Source organism: Maniola jurtina, chromosome 2 (assembly GCF_905333055.1).
Source record: "Maniola jurtina chromosome 2, ilManJurt1.1, whole genome shotgun sequence".
Classification (NCBI taxonomy): domain Eukaryota; kingdom Metazoa; phylum Arthropoda; class Insecta; order Lepidoptera; family Nymphalidae; genus Maniola; species Maniola jurtina.
The window spans coordinates 4,558,838-4,580,391 of NC_060030.1; the positions used below are offsets into that span (position 1 = coordinate 4,558,838).

Below are 21,554 nucleotides of genomic sequence, written 5' to 3' on the forward strand. Positions count from 1 at the left end.
TGAAAATATTATGTACGCATGTACTCGCTACACTGAGTCTATCTGTTTCTCACACAATATTAGGTTAGGTGAAATAGCAAGCAGGGTACACCGTTACCCACGTGCGCCGGCAACTTCGGTCGAGCTTACTGCGTACTCATAAGGGTCAGAAGTACTTTTTTCTTCTCTGTAAAATAGGCATCATCTGACATACCATTAATTTGACAAAAACCTTACTAACTTTTCACTCCGTATTGAGTCAGTACAAAAAAGCTACATAATATTATTATTAAATGATTGATATGTCAAATGAACGTTATGCATATTCTAGACGAAAAAAAAGACTAAAATTGCAATAATTATTTAATGATTTGTTTTTATACATTGCATTTTCCTAATATAACCAGGAATAAAGTCGTCACATTTAAAATGCGCACTGCAAACAACAGACGATTTTGAGATTTTTCCAGGCACTGCATTTCCCCACTTCAATTTCTGATTTTCATTCTTCGGAAACCTACAATACAAGAAATATAATGACTAACATAGATTAAGTTTCTGTTACTAACAAAACTTCGAGTCAACTTAAGTTAACATAACATACTGTAACCTTGTTAGGTAGGTACCTACCCAAAGGTGTATGCAGAGGTGAATATCACCCACATTACACCAGCTATGTTTAGGACCCAATAGAGGGCAAGTCAAGAGCTTCGCCGTTCGTCGGACAGTATTTCCAACTTCGAACTAAGATTTTTCTATATTAAAAACTAGCTGCCCGACCCAGCTTCGCCCGGGAATTCCGAATAATATTTTTTATAAAACCATCTCCTGATACTAACAAACACAATAAAATGAAATATCCAATTTGGTGCCGTCGATCGGAAGCTATGCGCGTACAAACATTTCGGAGATTCATTTTTATTATAATAGTAGATTATTAGTATAAATCTCCAATTTAAGTCAGTCGGGACGTATCTGCCTACTTCTACGAAACTAGAAAAATCTTTGATCCACATAATTCATGGTTAACCTAAAGAATAGGATTGTTGTTTTTACTTACCTGTGGAAAGAAAAGCTGCTACCAGGATAAGACTCATTATTGCACCCTGTCACACAACTTGAATTCACCATTTTTCATGAAAACAAACAGGTTTATTATGAAAATGTACACAATCGCAAATCGAAGTACGAAAATCAACCAAACAACCAAGTAAACAAACCACCATATTGCATTTAGTATTACCAGTCCCAAACATTTAAGTACTACTTTTACTCAGTTTTAATGGATTATTTTCTAAATACAACGAGATAATTATTATTCATATAAACTGTAGAAATATTAAAATTGAGTTTCAAAGTTTATGGATTGTTCGTTTTGGTAAATCATAAAAATGCTAAATATAAAATTTTCTACCATTACTACCAAACCCAACAAATTAGTTGAGCTGGCAAGACGTCAGACAAGGACACACTACCCCTGGAAGCCTTCTCACCAGTGTGCCTAGTCGGAGTTTTTTAACCTATTCGATCGCGTAAAAGTTAACTGCGTTTTGTATGGAATTGAAATAGCGCCATCTAGTGACAAGAAGTGGAAACATAATTTGTGAGTGCGAGTTTTTTACGTCCTCGGGACCGACTATTGTTTACCGACTCGCATGCGAAAGTGACAACGTGAGCGCACGTGATTGGTGGATTCAAGCACTATGCGAGTGCGAGTATCAAATTTTGACAATTCGCGAAGTAAATCGAGTAAACACGACGCTAACGCGATAGTTAAGTTGTCGCATAGATTTTTACAGTGAAAGTTGAGTGAGGAGATAATTTTCAAGACATTTATTTGCATTTTTCAAGTTTAATTTAAAGGACTACGATTTAAAAATTATGGCAGGGCGGTATTTTAGTCAAAACTAATTTTAATTTACTTTTCTAGGCTCTAAAAGAATATGTGTTCATAAACATAATCAGTTTTCTAAATCACATATAGATGGCGCTGTTGTTATTAACTTATAGTCTTCCACGTAAAATTATTAAAATATCTTGTACGATGCTACGAAACCCTTAGAGTGCGAGTCCGACTCACCCTTGACTCATTTTTAATACATAATGATGACGTACATACTATACCTACCTACAAAGACGATGATTTCAAAACATAAACATAGACAGTAAATATAACCAGTTAAATTTTGATAGACAGCTGCTTCCATACAATCACTTCATAGAAATGTCATTCTAAATTTGGTTGGTTTATATCACGACGCCAACATTTCAAAAATAATAAACGCCATTCACGGTGAGTACACGCGTATGGGCTGGTTAGCTTCGGTGGTATCTCACACTCGCTGACTCGCGATTCTCGATGCGTTTGAAGTTAGCTCGGTTAACGCAGTAGTGAAGTCATTCGAATAATTTTGTGGATCTCCCACTCGGCACACTGGACCGCTTTTAGATAGCTACCGATCATAATGGAAATAGCTACCCTAATTTAATGTAATAGATCTCATTTTAGCCTAACAAAAATTTTTGGTACACAGTCTAGTTAGTAGGTGTAAGGTCTTTGGTTTGAATTTGAATTTGACTGTTGTTGATTTTTATAACACAATATTTTACTTATTTTTGAACAAATTACAAGAAACATGACACGTAATATTTTTAAAACGGTAGATCAATTATATTATAATGTAATAAAAAGCAATAGTAGTACAAATAGATAAGAGTCGGTTAAAAAAAAAACAGCAAAAACAAACCGTTATCCCCTAACCGTTCGAAATTCAATTTATCCGGGTCAGACCGAGTGACCACAAACACAAGACGTAGCACAACAATTATTGCGTTGATTATACCGCGGCGAGTGTAATAATTCACTGTAGCCTCTAAACTCTGTAATTACCGCGATGGAAACGGCGGCTTGCTGTCGGAGATAAAAATCCAGATTGGAGGATTACTATCGACCTACGAAAACTAACAAAATAGATCTTTTAAGTGCACTTTAACATCGTGTAACAGTTACGTTTGAGTTTTTACTCTCAGAAAGCTTACATAGCACTTTTAGGCGCAGTTTATATCTTTTTAGCTAAGTGCGTGTGCACTTTGCAATAAAACTTGCCGAAGTAATTAGTTCTGCCTAGTCCCTGTCATCAGGTATAAGTACCTTACAAAAGATATCAGGTTTTAGGAGATCTCTATTGGCAAGAGGAAAAGTGTTGCGGAGAGAGCAGACCCCCGAGGAACACTGGCATTGACAGCATTAAGTCAGATGAGCAGACGTCAATGACCACCCGAAATGACCACTCGGGAAAAAGTTTGACATCCGGTTGCAAAACCAGCGGGTATTGCGTAGGCCTGGAGCTTACTGATGGTAAGGCTCCACTAACGGTATTATATGTGTGAAGCCTTTGATATCTGCTAGCTTTTTATGGCCCATCCAATTACCTAACCGATATAACACGGAGACGGACATACCTACGAGTACTTATAGGCTAGGTACCTACTTTTTGCCCCGGAAGATCAAAGAGTTCCCACGGAATTTTTAAAATGCCTAGCAGAGCAAGTAGCGGGCATTATCTAGGAGATACCTAATACCGAATTAATTTTTAGATTCCAATGGGGTTAACAACTTAATTGAAAATTCCTGACTTCTATTCGCACATGCTGTATAACTTATAAGGCAAGTAAAAAAACCTGTTAATTTTATTTTATTCAAATAAAATGACTCTATTTTTTCTTGAACTAACATAAATAGGTCTAATGCATAGTTCTCACTCGGCATTTTTAGGGATCCGTACCAAACGGAAAAACGGAACCCTTATAAGATCACTTTGTTGCTTTATGAGTCAACTGTTATGTCAAAAAGTTGACATGCCATTTGACACATAGAGTTAAAATGGCGAGTGACATATTATGTTGTACGGACATGTATAATACTTACATTATGTATATATTTTTAAATCTATGGTCTATCCGCAGCATCTTATAATCTGTTATTTTGTGTATAAACAAATGCGTTCAGAACGCATAGTTAGTTCTAAGAAGCACGCAGTTCGGCGGTTCACAAATTACAAGGCGTCTCTAACTACTAGCTTGCTCCAATTTCACGCGAGGAACCAAACATTCGAATTAGCCTGTAATAACCCCAATTGAGTCGTATTACTAGTTTTGTTTGTAACAGTAAATTTTGGTTGCTCGAAATTTGTAGTGACAATAACAAAGTTAATTTCGAACTTTTACAGCGAAATATAGACCTGTCCTTAACATGATGACTAACTAATATCTACTTAAATCAATTAAAACTACGGAAGTGTCGTCTTTATATTAGGTACCTACCATTTTACGGTGACCTAACACATAAGCGACCTACCTAATATCTATCTAAGGCACCTACCAACATATTAATTAAGTAAGTACTAATTAAAAATAAATAAAACACCCTCATCGATAATCCTAAGTTATCGATTTCTACAATAAGTAATCCACATAGGGTAGGGTAGGCAATTTATAAACACTTTCTAAAGTATGATATGGGTAGTGGAAGTATTCACAAAAAACACATAAGTACAGGCACGCCATAAATCAATCGCACCTTAATGTTAACAAATTGCGGAAGAAGTACAAAACATTTAGGCGGCCACACGAATGTGTAAAGCGATTTATACACGAATAATTCCAATACATAAAACATTTTATTATAGGAAGCGGGGCACCATTATTCAAAGATATTTATTCATGTCGAATGATTGCCTTTCTTTTGTGGATCCACAATGGAGTATCCGCTTCGTTTTCCATTCGCGCGGCGCTCATTGTGCACGCTAGCGCATTTGTTTCGTACGTGTAGCCTTATAGGGTTGCCACTTCCCTGGATTTGTCCTGATATTTTGAGGGCCTCCGCGGAGCGTCCGGACGAGGCGGTGTGAGTTTCCAATTCTCTAATGACAAGTTTTATCATAATCATCGAAAAGTGATGTATCTGTGCGTTGTAAAACTTTACAGTAAGTAGGTATATAGGCATTTTAATGAAGTAAGTAATTTCTGAAGATTTTTTGTTAACTTTTTGTATAAAAATCTGTATGATAAAAATTCCCATACATCCAATAAATAAGGTCTGTTTTAAGAACATGGTAGATTGGATTATATTATCTAAGTATATTAGATTGGGTTTAGACTACGTATACTTAGGTATAAATACTTACCTAATCAAATAATAGTAATTAATTTATAGTTGTTTAATTTCATTTGCGAGGTAAAACAGAATAGACACTATATTATATCTATAGGTATACATGGAAATTGAAATTTATGTTCGGATGTCACGCTCAAAAATCTGGGGGTTTCAACCTCCTTGTCCTATTTTCTAGATTTTACAGATGGCAACCCTACGTATGGGGTCTATTCACACGCGGCCACAGCGCCGGGCCGCCTTCGACTTGCCGCGCGTTATTCTACTCCAAAATTAAATGGAGTCACGATTGATGAGTTTAGACATGACCTGTGACACGAACTACCGAATGCCTCGTAGATACATAGCTCAGATCCGTTTGTTTGGAATGCTCTTTCTTTCACCCCTTATAATGTAAGGTAATTATTGCTAGCCGAGCTCGGGCGCTTGTGTTTATATGGCCATCGGCCCGTCTTTGTTTAATGTTTGGGTGCGTTCAACCGCCTAATAGGATTTTTTGTATGCTCGTATAGTAGCTACATTAAATTTAGGTTAATTTACCTTTTAGTCGAAGCCGCCTGTTAAGCATCCATCATTGAGATTTGATACGCAAACTAAGTAGTCCGCTTAACGTAAACAAAAAGTAGGTCCTATCTAAGAAGATACCTAATAGGTACTTATAAGTTTTTTTATTAATAATACAAGTGAACCCGTGATCTCACCTGGTGGTAAGTGGTGATTCAGTCCAGATGCGAGGTCCAGCAATGCACGTAATCATTTGTCAGTAATAGTGTACCTATACTGAATGTATGAGTATGAGTATAGTATATAAGTAACAGTAGAATGATGATTCTAGGCCAACGTGAAGTTAAGTGCCCTATAGGTTTTCTTGACAGACACGACAGACAGACAGACAGACAACAAAGAGATCCTATGAGGGTGCCGTTTTTCCTTTCGAGGAACCCTAAAAATTGTGCTGTAGATACCTACTCGTATTTTTCCACTGATGTTTCGGAGTCTAATGGCATTAATTAGTAAGACGGAGTGGCCGGGGCCGGCGGAACGAAGCGTGATATCGGAGGGCGGAGGACGGTCCTCGGTAAATCAATTTAATTTAATTCAATTTGAGCCGAGTTCCTCCCGGACGGACGACATGCAAGCTACGCAGTACTAGGGCTTTCGTCCATAGAACAAAATTTCATATCATTATTATAAAATGGTACTAATTCTTAGCGCAACTAAATAGAGTAAGTACCTATTCCCATCTTTTTCTTACCAATATACCAAATAAGAAAAGGACAGACAAAAATAATTTAATTTAGAACTGTCAAACCTCGTGACTTTAGATGGCAATCGTGAGCTTATTGTTTAAACTTTTAGAGGCACTAAAAGTCTTTGAATTTAAAATTCAAATACCTATTTAAAATACGGTATTTGACTATGTGCCTATGTCAAAAATAAACTAAGTATTTCTCAGTGATTATGAATTGAAAGGTCTTTCAAAATACGTAAAATCCACGTCCTTTGTTAGTTTTAAGCGTAATAACCATTTTATCCATCGATTAAACCATTTTAACCATCGATTAAACTAAAAAAGGATATCAAATCATTGTGGTGTCAGTATTTTATAGTTAGAAGCTCGTAACCGCATTTGACGTTCACTTCGCTCGAGTGGAATTTTGGAAAATGATGAGAAGCTGGAAATTTCAAAAATTTGGAAAACTACTTCATTTTTGCTCGAAAGCTCAAATGAAAATTTTCATAGTTCTACAATTAGATTTAGCTCGAAAACTCAAATGCAAATCACAGTTCAACCACATAAGAAAGCTGGAATATGAATTATGCCTAGGTAGGTAGGGACTAGGTAAGTACTTAGTTGTTAGTACAGGCTAATTCCTCTTGGTCCTTAAAATCAATTTAATCTGAGTGGAGTTCCCGGACATGCGTCACGCAAGGTAGGTACGCAATAAGTAGATAATGCAGCCCGAGATTATTATAGAGCTTTCGTCTATCGCCGGTCTGTAGGGAAATGTAAAGAAAATGCCTTCATTCACGTCTAATAACTCCTTCAATTACTAAACATCAGTCTACTGTACTAGGTAGGTACTTATGACCAAAGTAAAAAGAAATTGCGCGTATCTCGAAAAGCTAATTTTATTTTTATCCTAACAGATTGGCATAATCCATCGATGGGTTGATCATGCAGATCATGATGAGGAAAGGATACCTACCTAGGTGAGTAGGTAATAATTAATTTCGATTTCCCCAAGAGGTTGGATAAAAGATTTTGCTCTAGGTTTTTCTATTTCCCTTTTCTTGATTGAACATCCGTTTAGATATCATTGACAGCGGTAGTGCCAGTAAATAAGTATAAAGCCTAAATAAACCCCATCCTACCGGGCGATTCAGAACACTAGATTCGGTAAGTTATCGTTTGAACGATAACTTACCGAATCGAGTGTTCTGAATTGCCCGGCTGGCTTCGAACCCTGTTCACACCATCACTGATAGGCGATAGCGAGATACACAGTCCGTCACTCGTCATACAATCGTAGTTCCAATTTCATTAGAATAAAGTCCATGAAATTTTGCAGACATATTCTAGAAACTAATATCTGTGTCTGTGGTGTTTTAGATTTTTCTAAAAATATTATGTAGTTTTAAAATTACAGGGGCTCAAAGATTTGTATGAAAATTTTTAAGACCGCGTAACTTTGAAACCGAATATTTTCACAGAAATCTGGAAAACCACAGACATAGATATTCGTTTCTAGAATATGTCTGCAAAATTTCATGGACTTTGGTTGCTTAATATTCAAATGAAATTGGAACTACGATTGTATGAAACGAGTGACGGAGAGAGCCCTCTTACAATCAAACCAAAAACAGCGTACTGCGTATCTAATCGACATCATCAAAATAGATCTATGTAATAGGTACTCTGTTTAAACCAGCTCTATTTTTACACATAAAAACAACTAATTCAATTTCTCCGCATTAAAACGAATTTGTTCTACAATCTAACTGCAGACAACAATAAACAACAGGGAGACGAGATATTCCAGAGCATTGTAAACCTTAAGTTCTGTAGCTGAATGCAGTTGTAAAATGAATAGTGAAGCGTTTTCTTACCGCAATAATATTACAAATGCAGTATTTTATCCATACTAATATTATTATAAATGCGAAAGTATGTCTGTCTGTCTGTTTGCTATGTTTTCACGGTCCAACCGCTGAACCGATTTTAATGAAATTTGGTACATGGGATACATCCCGGGGAAGGACATAGGCTACTTTTTATCCCGGAAAATCAAAGAGTTCTTACGGGATTTAAAAAAAAACGAAATCCACACGGGCGAAGCCGCGGGCATCCTCTAGTTACAAATAAAGTCGAGGCGCATTACCCGAGCCGTAGACGAGGATTTCAAATAACGCTAAGAGTTTAACTTTCAATACGTATACCTACTTATAATATTTTCAATACATTTGTGAGCAAAAAAAATTATACTTACAACTGGATAAATTGTACCTTATAGTGATCGCAACACAAGCAGTCCAATTTGGAGTTGCGAAATGGCGGTTTGCGCAGGTTATAGACTAAGCATTACCTAAACAAGTACCTACACAAACCAGGCTGAAATAGAAATATGGTTTTGTACAAGTTCAGATTGACCTAGGTATCTATTCATTCCAAGTCTGATGAAAAACAAAAAATTTAGGGACCGGTTTATTATGAGCCTTTGTACAATGAGATTGAGAGCCTATGCCGCGACCACACAGATCGCCGTTGGTCACGTTTCCAATGAGATCGGATCGCGATGACACCCTTGAAATGTTTTTAATAGCGTGATTTATAGAGCAAATTAAACATTTGACTTGCCGTGAATTCGATGCTGAGTGGATCCGTCACGCACGGACGTTGAGCCGAGCGGTACTACTGGATGTACAGTCGCCTGCACAACACCTGATCAACCCATTTCCGCCCTACTACTGAGTACGGGTCTCATCTCAGAATGAGAAGGGTTTAGGCCATAGTCCGCAACGCTGGCCCAATGCGGATTGACAGACCTCACACACCTTTGAGAATATGGGGAACTCTCACAACACACTATAGTCTGTACTCTGTATACCTACTACAAGAACCTCAGTAGATCGATCTTGTTCCACCTTCACCACTTTACCACCGAACCGCAAGACGTCGGGCGAGTGTCCATCCTTACGAGTATGTCGTCGACAATGTTCCAAACTTCCATCTACACGCACGAAACGATTTGCGTCATCTTTCCTCATTCGCATGGTTAAGGTTTGTAATACTCTTTCGTCATCTGTTTCCTACCAATTACAATCCGGGTATCTTTAAAACAAGAGTGAATAGGCATCTTCTAGGTAAACGCATCACATCTTAAGCCACATCATCACCTTCCATAAGGTGACTGTGATTGTAGTCAAGCGCTTGCCTAAGTAGGTATAATCAATAAAAAAAACTCATTTGCATTAGCTGTTAGGTAAGTAGAGACAGCGTGTGACCGCACATAGTCCTCAAAGTTCCTTGTCCAGTATCCACCCACAACACTACTAAGTAGGTACTTCCAGGTACCTTATGGTTCCAGATTCTATGGTGCCTACACAATCAATTGTAAATGAATTGGAAGATTTCGCAACGTAGTATCTAGGCTTTTGAAAGGGTTTTTTTACTCCATGGTTACGCTGCATTGGTCTAGCGACTCCCTCGTACACGTACACCCCAAACAGCCCGATCCGTCCAGTAGTTTGAGATGAGCGTTGATAGATCTGTCAGTCAGTTAGTAAGCTTTCTAATCCAAACACCTCTGTGACCACCTGTACGCCTAGATCAGCATTCAAAGCTGATTAATACGCGCTACCGTCTTGAGGTTTTTACGTTTTTCTTCGCGGGCAACGTCGCGCGTCGCGCGTGTCCGTGAGAACCGAGTTACTACAATACTAGAAATATACCTCTACCTACCTATATAAAACGTGCTCTACGTGTTTCTTTTGTATCGAATAGTAAAATAATTATTATAACTTAGTTCTTGACAATTTTCTAATTTTAATTCGTGATAGGTACTTTTCGCTGGAGTCTCACGATCATCATCAACCCATTGCTGCCGCGCCGGCCTACTGGGCATGCCTCTCCTCTCAGAATAAGAAGGGTGTAGGGTAGATTATATATATAGGTATAAGTATAAGGTATATTATATCTACCACGCCGCTAGTCATGTGCGGATTGACAGACTTCATACATCTTTGAAAACATTATGGAGAACTCTCAGGCATGTAGGTTTTCTCATGATGTTTCCTTCGCCGTTAAGACAACTGACAAACAACAACAATAACAAGTGAAAAGTCAGAGGCTAGGAATCGAACCACCCAACTCGATTAGGAGGCCGACGTCTTAACTACTAGGCTATCACCGCTTTATTCTCACAGATAAAGCTTTAAATTGAACTCCTACTTTTTTTATAACCATAGGTAAGTAGGTAGGGGAGAGTGTGCATGAAAGAGCCAGGCTTTGAAAGAGCCGATGTGATTTTGCATTACTTATCGATATTCTACCAAAGTTTAATTTTACTCCTTAAATGGCAACACTGGATAGCTGTTACCCACAAACATTTGACAGTTTTACGACAACAAATGGCCTCACAGGACTGTTACGAAAATTCGGAAGCCAAAAAGTAAGTTTCTTTGTGTTTCTTTCATCTTTTTTTTCAAAAAGGGTATTGCATAAGTTGACAAAACTGATATACAGTATTGGCATCTACATATTTGCCCTTGTTTTGCATAAATAATATCAGATCAGCGTTCTTGTATAGTGCCTTTTTTTTGAAGTTATATTTTTAAAAGCGTCGTGTTTTGAAAGAGCCAGTTATTTATGCTTTGAAAGAGCCGCCTCTTTCATGACACGAAAACTGGCTCATTCAATACATCGTTTAGTTTTAATTAACCCCCGACGAAAAAAGAGGGGTGTTATAAGTTTGACGCGTGTGTCTGTGTGTCTGTCTGTGTGTGTGTGTGTGTCTATGGCCACGTAGATCCTAAACCAATGGACTAATTCTGATGGTTCTTTTTTTTGTTTGATAACTGATGTGATAGAGATTGTTCTTAGCTATAATTTATTTATTTATTTATTTAATCTTTATTGCACAAAATACAAAAAAAAACAAAAGGCGGACTTAATGCCTAGTGGCATTCTCTACCAGTCATATTTATAGAGGTCAGGGGTGTCCAAAATTTTTAATTTTAGTTATTTCATTATTATATGATATATGTTTCAGAATAAAAAGATATTATGTCTTCGCAAGCGTCAACAGCTAAAAAACGGGTAAGGCCCACAACTGCTGCAATAGAAGAGGCTGTAAAAGAAGTGCTTGCTGGAAATCAGTCCATAAATAAAACAGCGTTAGCGTTATCGTGTGGCCTCAAAGGGGTGATTAATTTCTTCTGCCATAAATGTTTTTAATTTTAAATTGTTTTTATACCTATTGTTTTTATTTTTTAAGTCATAGAGTAAGAATACGAAAAAGGGCTCTATTTTATGTTTTTAGACAAATTTTTATTAATTATTTAATTTTTGACTAAGACAAAGTTCAAAAGTTTTAATTGTTGATTAAGACAATGTTTAATTATTACTGAGACTGTTTAAAAATTGTGATTTTCATAGAAATACTAAAGTAAGCTTAGTATTAATCTGATTTTAAATACTTAACATAATTTTAATTGATAAAAAACCGTTTAGTACCTCAAAAGTAGGTATCGGCTCTTTCATAACACATGGTGGCTCTTTCATTGACCTGCTGCTATGAAAGAGCCGATTTCCTTTTTTTTTTAAACTATTTATATAAGAGATTATCAGCGTTGTTATCCTCTTTATTTTTATTTTATAACATTGCCAATTAAAGTGATTATAAGAAAACCTAGTTTCATTTGAAAATAATATAGTAAAAGTGTGTTTTTTTTTACACTATTCAAAACTGGCTCTTTCATCCACACTCTCCCCTATACCTACTATTTATCCAAGTATTATTTAAGTTATAAGTATATCTGTCATTTATACAATCATTTTGGCTTTTACATAAAATCCTCTGAAAATCTTTCTAGACCTAACTTTGCTACACCGGTTGCACACCTTACCTACTAAGGTACCTACTAGATTCAGTGAAAAATATTAATATTAATCAATTCGTCAATATTCTAAAGAATTTATTTGAATATTGAATAACTAAAATAAAAAAGTTTTTAAGTTTACTTTTCTTACAGTTAGGTGGGTATACATACCTATATAAATTTATTATTTAGGTATTATTTACCATTAAAATAAAAGAGGTCATTGGTACCTCTACGGTAGAAGTTAAAGGAACAAGCAAGCAGAACAAATCTGGTCAAAGCTTTTTCTGATGTTGAATTGTCAACTCTTAGCTACAGTTCGGAGAATATAAAACCCAAATAGAAAATAACCGGCGCAGCACAGTTAGTTCTGTGAAAGTATAAACAGGTATCTCGGTATACCTACCTATATTTTTTTAATTTCACGAAGTTGCCATCAAAGCGTAAAATTTTCATTAGATAGCTTATCTCACTCTTTTTAATTCAAAAAAAAATTGTTGATTCCGATTCAATTTTTACTGAAATTAATAATAAATTGCCTAGGTGAGTACTTACTTACTACCTACCTACTTATCAGGTAAGACTGCAAACCGCAGTCAAGCGTTAACTTTTCATCGAATAAAGAAAACACTATCTGAAGAAAGATACTACACATACAAACACACACACACACACACACACACACACAAACACACACACACACACACACACACACACACACACACACACACACACGCACGACACTAAGTATGTATAGGTTAGGTACCTAGCTACCCACCACACTAGGACCTGCTCGACAACCTCCACATAAACTTTAGGTTTAGGTAGGTATACCTAACGAATGACATTTTGACAATTTTCTAATACAAAAACTGTCATAAAGTTCAAATTTTATTCGTTAAATAAAGTTTATCTGGCGGTTGTATTTAAATACGGCCTACTCTTCATGATTTCCTAATTAGGTAAATACATATATACCTAGATTAAGCACTTACGCCTAGCAAAAGTTATTGGAGAAGTTCTACCGAATTACCTAGACTACCTACTTACCTAGTAACGACTACAAATTGCAACGTCTAAGTAGGTATTACTTAAGTATCTAAAGTGGATAATAATCATCCCTAGCTAGACCCTAACACGTCATCACCTATATGTAGGTATACATAGGCTGCACTAAAAGTATCGGGAATGGAATATTTCCACTGCCCCTGTCATATTAAAATCTTTTTAATTGAAAACTCCTTGGTTTTAAAAATCGAATACCATTTATTTATTTAAAAAAAGATTCTCGGTCTTTTCACAATGTCTTGTCAAACTTGTTTAGTCGTTGAGAAAATGGACTTGACTCGAGAAAATTCTAGAGCGATGATTTATTATGACTTTCGAAGTGGTTTAACACAAAAATAGTGTGTTGACCGGATGATTTCTGCATTTGGTGATGAAGCCCCATCCAAAACCACAATTTATCGCTGGTTTGCTGAATTTCAACGTGGACGTGTCAAGCTCAGTGATGATCCCCGTCAAGGTCGTCCAAAAACTGCAGTCACCCAAGAAAACGTCGATGCTGTGCGTAAGCTGATTGAGGAAGATCGGCATGTGACATACCGCGAAATTCAGGCAACTTTAGACATTGGCATGAGTCAAATACAAATATTCTTGCATGAACAATTAAGTGTAAAAAAGTTGTTTTCCCGATGGATACCGCATTTGCTCTGTGAAGAGCAAAAAGCGGCTCGCGTTACTTGGTGCGTCAGAACTCTCGAAAGATTCCACGCAGGATCCTCAAATGCTGTATACAACATCGTATCAGGTGACGAATCCTGGATATACGCGTACGAACCCGAAACAAAAAACCAGTCACGAGTTTGGGTGTTCGAAAATGAGTTAAAGCCAACAAAAATTGTTCGTTCACGAAGTGTTGCAAAAAAAATGGTGGCCACGTTTGTCTCCAAAACCGGCCATGTTGCGACTATTCCTCTTGAGGGACAAAGAACGGTTAATGCAGAATGGTATGCTAGCATTTGTTTGCCACAGGTCGTTTCTGAACTCCGTAAAGAGAACTGCAACCGCCGCATCATCCTCCATCACGACAATGCGAGTTCTCACACCGCGCACAGAACAAAAGAGTTTTTAGAGCAAGAAAACATAGAATTATTAGACCATCCGCCGTACAGCCCCGACATAAGCCCTAATGATTTCTGTACTTTCCCTAAAATAAAGAATACATTGCGTGGTCAGAGATTTTCATCACCTGAAGAAGCTGCGGACGCCTACAAAACGGCCATTTTGAAGACCCCAACTTCCGAATGGAATGGTTGCTTCAATGATTGGTTCCATCGTATGAAAAATGTGTCAAATTTCGCGGAGAATACTTCTAAAAGCAATAAATATATTTTTAAATAGTAATGTTGTGTCACTTCCTTGATTCCCGAAATTTTCAGTGCCGCCCTCGTAGGTAGGTAAAGCAATAAATAAAGACTACTTAGTAAATACTAGACTGAGTATAGATACATTTACGTACCTACTATATTAATTATTTCTCGTGGCAAAAAGCTCAATCTACAATTACCACCAATGAGATCACTCATCAACCATAAAATGTTGACATCAGGAATAATTTTTCTTGAAAGGTGTTTACGCCCGAGGGTAAGCGTTCTTAATTCAAGCATAATAATATTAATTGCTCAAAAAACCTTAAACCGTGGAGCATTAATAACAAAAAATGCCCCTAAACGGGGAGCGATCGTTACGGTGCACTGCTGCGTTATCATCCCCTCTAAATGCCAGTGGTTTCCAAACTGGTAGCTTATACTGTACCTACCTGCCTACCCAGAAGGGAATATTGTGCATCGACCTTTAGAAAGAGATAGCGGTTTCGTAGAGCGTTGTCTCTGTCGTTGTGACAGTCAAGTAAGTGCGTATGATTGACAGACAACGCTCTACGAAACCGAAGTAAGTACCTAGGTACAATATTTCCTGCCTGATATCTACTAAGTAGGTAAGTTATGTGCTGCTATACCTAACTGTACCTACTTACCTAATTCATAACAGCGGGTTATCAATGTATAAACTTACTTAATAGGTAAGTATTAGATAGGTACTTATTATGAAACAATTTCTAGAAGGTAGGTACCTATATAGGTTGATTAGACAATTCTAGATAGGTAAGTAGGTCTGCTGTGGCCTAGGGGTTAAGACGTACGCCTCCTATTCGGAGGTCGGGCATTCAATCCCGGGTACGCACCTCTAACTTTTCGAAGTTATGTGTGTTTTAAGTAATGAAATGAAAGCCTACGTAGGAAGGTATCTACTCAGTACTTACGTGAATTTGGTAGCCTAACTAAGAAAGTAGATTTGTCGGTGAATTAGTATTGATCTATTAGGTATCTAATTTATGAAGGCTTTTATCAAGTACCTAAGTAGGTACCTACCTATACCTATATACCCCAGGATTTAAAGACAGACAAATGGACGGACAGCGATGTACCTACCTAATTCTATAAGGGTTCCTTTTTAGGTGCAGAAAAAGATATATTCTTAAAGAAACCTACCTAATTACGAATATGAGACGTTCGTAACCGATTCGAAATGAGTTTGAACGATCGCGATCGACTCGACAGGCGTGGTGAATGGGTGGGCTACGCGGAGACTCCGCCCCAGCACCCACGCTCGTTGCGGCAACTAATATGATAACGAGGCTCGACTCTCGGCGCAAACCGCATCTCTGCTCCGGTACATATCATTACCTGTATGATTGACTACGCTCTTGCGCCTCTCGCCTCTTGTTAGTTTTATACCTAAGTACCGACCTGCCAGCCTTCATAAAATATAAGTAGGTACCTACGTGTACATATGGCAGGTTTTTAAATAAAGTAGATGAATTTTACAGTTTCTTAATTGGATACAGAATTTCATAAAAACGGTAGGTACTTAGGTAGTTTATTAATTGCTTGACTGTGAATAATAATATAGCAGAGATAAAAGGGTTGCAAAATTCAAAAACATATTTTTAAAACTTGCTACGCCATCTAGTGTCGAGTAGGGAGATAAGTTTTGAGAGATAATCAGCAGAGCGTGCTATGCGCTTCATCAAGCTGCATTATCGCTCTGCAATTATTTGATTGCAGCCAAGCGTGATCTAGTCTATAATAAATTTTTTTAAAGAAGATAAATCTTTTGTTCAATTTCTAGTTTACCATATAAAGTGCTTTTGGTTAAATTCTACGAAAAAGAGCCCTATTAATATTTTTAAATTAATCTCTTTTTTAGGGTTCCGCACTTAAAAGGAAAAAGAAACTTTTACAGGATTACTTATTAGTCTGTCTGTCAAGAAAAGGGAATTAAAACCTATAGGGTACTTCCCATTGTCCTAGAATCATGAAATTTGGCAGGTTTTCGTTTAATAAAATGGTTTCTATAAACCCTCATAATAGGAAATAAGCTTTTCATGTTGGTTGGATCCAATATTCGTTGGATCCAACGGTAATTCGAACTATAAGTAGTTGATTTACCTCGCTATTTTAAATTATTAAATTATGAACATTACATAAGGTCGCTGGTTTAGAAAAATTTCAGAATAAAACACATGATATATAAAATATAACTTTATTTACAATTTCAAATAAACCTTATACATAATTTTCATAGGTGTACATTGTTACAAAACAAATACATGATATGAAAATTCGTAGGCTTAAAAGTGGGATACAAAAGGTTTCTAAAATTGTGCAACTAAAATTATATTTACAATATTTACAGCTTAGAAGTAAGCTCTGGTACAGCTTTGAATAGATCCGCAACGAGGCCCAAATCAGATACCTGAAATAAAGCACATTTTTATTTATTTTTGAAAACATTACTGTTCCTAAGAAACTAAAAAAAAAACCGTTTAACCATTAGGTTTATTCTGTATTTTAGCATGTCTAGCAGCCGAAATTAGTAATAATAAATCAATCTATAGTACGCGACAGGTTGAGATGGCAATCGGGGTGGGGATGCCCCGCACACCCGCACAGCCCCCGCGGTTATCCGGTGCGGGATAGCGCGGGTGACGTGTAGATGGGCGGGGCATCCTCCGCCTCATACTCCGATTGCCATCTTGACCTGTCGCGTTCTATATCTGCAATTTGTCAATAAGTTACATAAACATAAGCGACATTTTTATCTGTTAAAAGGAACCATTTATTTTTTCATTTTTGAAGAAGATTAGATATTTATTTCTTACCTGGAAGATGGGCGCTTCGGGATCTTTGTTGATGGCGACGATGGTCTTCGAGTCTTTCATGCCCGCCAGGTGCTGAATGGCACCGCTGATGCCCACGGCGATGTATAGGTCCTAAAACAACAGATGTAATTATTTTAATCAGATAACAAAGTACTCGAAAGAGAATATTATTATGTTGTTTCACTTGAACAGAGAAACAACATAATATCATATGGGATAAAGAGGTACTAATAAGTAATCGGTAAACGTTGTATCGGCTATTTTGGTTTCTAATTTCTATAAAATATAATTTTACTATACTATCTGAAACAGGCATTAATTTTAAATATAAAAATTAAATTGTACAAACAGTTGGTTTGGGCCTTTTGAATTTAAATAATCTTAATAGTTACAATAATAAATAAGTTACATAAGAAATATTGACAGCTGTACATAAGTTCGATTTATGTCTATATATGACCAAATAGTACCAATTTCATCTGATCGTCCTGATATGCAAATTCTTTTTAGAGGCACGTCACACCATCACACAAACTCATGACTAGGACTCCGCTCGAGTCCGTAACTGTAGGGCCTATTGCTTAAACGAGAGTTCTTGAAGCAACTGCGAGGTGTGACAGGGTTGACGTAGCAATCAAGTCACAGTTATCTCTCTCTCGCACCGCATAACCACCTCAGGACCGTTATGCTTTCACAGTCACTCACGAACCACAAACAAACATGAGGAGGCGCAACTTGCGCGCTAGATCGTACAGCAGCTAGAAGTTCTCGAGGCGAGCTGATACTCACCGGAGCAACAATCTTGCCGGTCTGACCGATCTGCAGGTCGTTGGGCACGAAGCCCGCGTCGACGGCGGCGCGGGAGGCGCCCACGGCCGCGTTCAGCTTGTCCGCTAGATCGTACAGCAGCTTGAAGTTCTCCCCTGACTTAAGGCCGCGACCTACAAAATAAATAATGTTTAAAAAAGACTGCGGCCGTAACAGGGAGGGGCAAGACAAGCAACAAAAAGAAAGAAAGAAGAGTCAAGACTTTGGAGGTCTTTAGTTTAGTTTAGTTTTAGTTTTTGTTTATTAAGCACACAATACAGATAATTACAATAATAATACAATAAAGCCATGAAAAAAAAAAACTAGCCACTCTCCAAAAAAAGTGGGTACATATGCAGTCAATAAGATAGTGGATGTGTCGCCTAGAACTAAGCCTTTGCCAAGAGGCAGACGGTGCAAGAAAACATCATGAGGAAACTTGCATGCCTGAGAGTGTACCATAATGTTTTCAAAGGTGTGTGAGGTCTGCCAATCCAAATTTGGATGATCTTTGTTACTAAACGAAAATTGCATAAAAAATTTACTATTGTTTATTGACATTAAAAAATAACTTCTATTTATTGAGGTAAAAAATTTAACTTAGTTCATTATTGTTTAATTATATTGCACTCCTTACTATCTGATTGCACATGTTGAGTCATATCTTATTCTCTTCTATTTTCTATAACCAAAAACATGTTCAGTTAATTTGAGACTATGATTTTAAGCACATAATGGAGAACTTAGCAATTAATACAAGACAGTTATTGATGAGAATAAACTTACCTCCAGAGACAATGTTTTTGGCACTAGTAAGCTCTGGTCGGTCAGACTTTGTGAGTTCCTGTGACACCCACTCCACTAAGTCAGTCTTATAGCTGCCATCTGGAGCCTTCTCCACAGCCCCTGAACCTCCTTCTAGAGGCTCGGGAGGGAATGCGGTGCCTCTCACTGTGATTACTTTAATACCGTCCTTGGCCTCCAAAGTCAGAATTGCATTACCTGCAAGATAATGCTACATTATGGATTTAAACTTAACATCATACCTACCTATATTTTGTGCTTTGTATGTGTTTTTCTGTGCTAATTTTGTGGTGTACAAATGTGGTGTAATTATAATAGGGATGGTGCCTACTAGTCAAATCAGCGACATAGAAATGACGTCATATTATATATATTTGATTTGATGTAGCACATACTTTTTAGTTAAATTGATAATTTAAAATAGTTAGCAAACTCGAAACTAACAGTGTACATGGATTTGGAAGACCCTCTATTTAATAATTACTAAAAAGTAAGTTATTTTTGACATAGGCACCATCCCAATTACATAGTAACATAAGATTTGATTTGCATAATCTACAAGGATAGAAAGTATATTAAAATAAAATCTTATGTCATACATCTGCATTTGTTTGATCAATGATGAAACAATGATGAACTACTATTAACTAATGAAATAATCTAAGAATTCCAACAATAATAATTATTATCATATTGTAAACAACAGTGATAAGCCTAAATTTTTGACCTCAAGTTAATCTTTTGTGATGTGGTCAGCTTAATGTGATGAGAAGTAACCCTAACACACTACCTAGCTCATTATGTATAAATGTAGTTTAGATCTCATTTGATTATTGAGTATTAATCAATCAATTTCGATGAAATTTTGTAGATTCATATAAGGATTAATCTTAAAAGCCAGTGTAACTTTGACACTAAACAATTTTAGAGGAATCAGACTTTGTTTTACAATATTTAGAGATGAACACAATGCATATTGCATTAACACAAAAATGTGTTTAGAAATTTGCAAAAAACCTTTCATTGATTATTATGATTTACTATACTTAGAATATAATTAGTTTGAAAAATTTGGATTAATTAATATCAAAGTTATAACTTATGGATTATTAAGATTCCCCAACTAACTTGATTGTAACCAATATCCCAGTCAGTCAGTTTAATACCAAGCATGTCACAAATCAAAAACATTACCTGCATAGATAGTTCTGATAAAAGTGTTAGCATCTTTCACACCAATGATGTCAGTTATTGGTGATACATCGAGCTTGGCGGCCACTCTAGGAAGTAAAGCCTTGCCAAATGCAGTTGCAGGTGCCAAGATATGTGTGAAATTGAATTGTTTCTGGGTCGCTAGCACTAGAGGTGTCAGAGCTTCCGCTGTGAACCCTTTGAAGGCATCACTCTCAGCAACTAGCACCTTTGAAACTCCACCTGCTTTTGAAATAGCTTCTGCAGCCTAAAAGTAAACAGAAATTTTCAAGAACCATTTGGAAAAATATAATCTACACAGGTCAATAGTTATTTGAAACTGATAGCTGATGCTCACAATTTTGTATGTATGAATTTAGTTTTTAAAAAAGTTATCGACTTTCCACGATAAAAAGTTTTTTTTTTCAGCTATCTCTGACTAAATTTTGTCAAGCTGGGCTCAGTGCTTGAACTGTGAATATGTAACACACAGACGGACATTAAGAAATTATAATAAATTATATTAGTTATGGATGAATGTTACTTACTGGTCCACATTTTGTACCAGCGACAAGAACTGAAACTTGTCCGCCGATTTTCTTCGCCGCACTAAGAGTATTTTGCGTTACTGGCGTTAAAGCTGCATTATTGTGCTCTGCTATGACCAATGTACTTTGTAATCGCCGTAACTAGAATGCAGAATTTATAGTTAAGTCCTTGTTAAGTCTCACAGTAGAAGGGTAATTTTTAAAAGGCAATTATAAGTTTTTAGCGCTTTACAAACCTGCGAAGACAAAAACAAATTCTTCGTACACGGCGAAAACATTGTTAATTTATCTTAAAACTAATTCAAATTGAGTGCAAGTATTTACAGTATAACTTTTCAAAAAGGTTAATAATCATCCAAAGTCCACGGAAAGTTATCTTTTTTTTTTTTTTTTTTTTTAATTGGGAAAGTTATCACCAAAGACCTTACACTACTAACGTTATCACATCACAAAAACCACAGAGTAGGTACTAGATCGGAGCAAGAGTAATGGCAAGGAACATACTACTCTCTAACGAGAGTAATGGTTTGTCACTGTTCCAACTGCCAAGTGCCATGGACGTATTATAACTATGGACCGATAATAAACTGAAAATGCGTGTCAATTATTTTTGTGTGCGTAAGTCATTTTGTCACTGTGTGCACCATCTAGGGCTGGGACGGCGAATTTGGGTATATCGATACCACATCAAAATTAATTTTCTATGTTACTACGACGGACTACGTGC

The 21,554-nt window shown here is 36.7% G+C and overlaps 1 protein-coding gene and 1 long non-coding RNA gene across 2 annotated transcripts; both read right to left on the reverse strand.

Moving 5' to 3' along the window:
* Positions 1-329: 329 nt before the first annotated feature.
* LOC123870740 lies at positions 330-1,469 on the reverse strand. The gene is made up of 2 exons (XR_006797142.1): positions 1,040-1,469; positions 330-496 (listed from the first exon to the last, which is right to left on the reverse strand). It is a non-coding gene; the product is annotated as an uncharacterized LOC123870740 (long non-coding RNA).
* A 15,375-nt stretch (positions 1,470-16,844) lies between these two features.
* Positions 16,845-21,223, reverse strand: LOC123871690 (electron transfer flavoprotein subunit alpha, mitochondrial). Its single transcript, XM_045915603.1, has 7 exons — positions 21,064-21,223; positions 20,828-20,968; positions 20,283-20,547; positions 19,071-19,286; positions 18,267-18,418; positions 17,478-17,588; positions 16,845-17,071 (listed from the first exon to the last, which is right to left on the reverse strand). The coding sequence occupies exons 1-7, from the start codon at positions 21,103-21,105 to the stop codon at positions 17,006-17,008; spliced, it is 993 nt and encodes a 330-aa protein (XP_045771559.1). The 5' UTR covers positions 21,106-21,223; the 3' UTR covers positions 16,845-17,005.
* Positions 21,224-21,554: the final 331 nt, after the last annotated feature.

Bases quoted from the DNA above. Each gene is read 5' to 3' on its own strand.
- LOC123871690 (XM_045915603.1), bottom strand. From the start codon at position 21,105: ATGTTTTCGCCGTGTACGAAGAATTTGTTTTTGTCTTCGCAG. The intron at 20,548-20,827 runs GTAAGTAACATT...GTTTACTTTTAG, and splicing joins CTGGTACAAAATGTGGACCA to GCTGCAGAAGCTATTTCAAA. The intron at 18,419-19,070 runs GTAAGTTTATTC...TTTATTTTGTAG, and splicing joins CAAAAACATTGTCTCTGGAG to GTCGCGGCCTTAAGTCAGGG.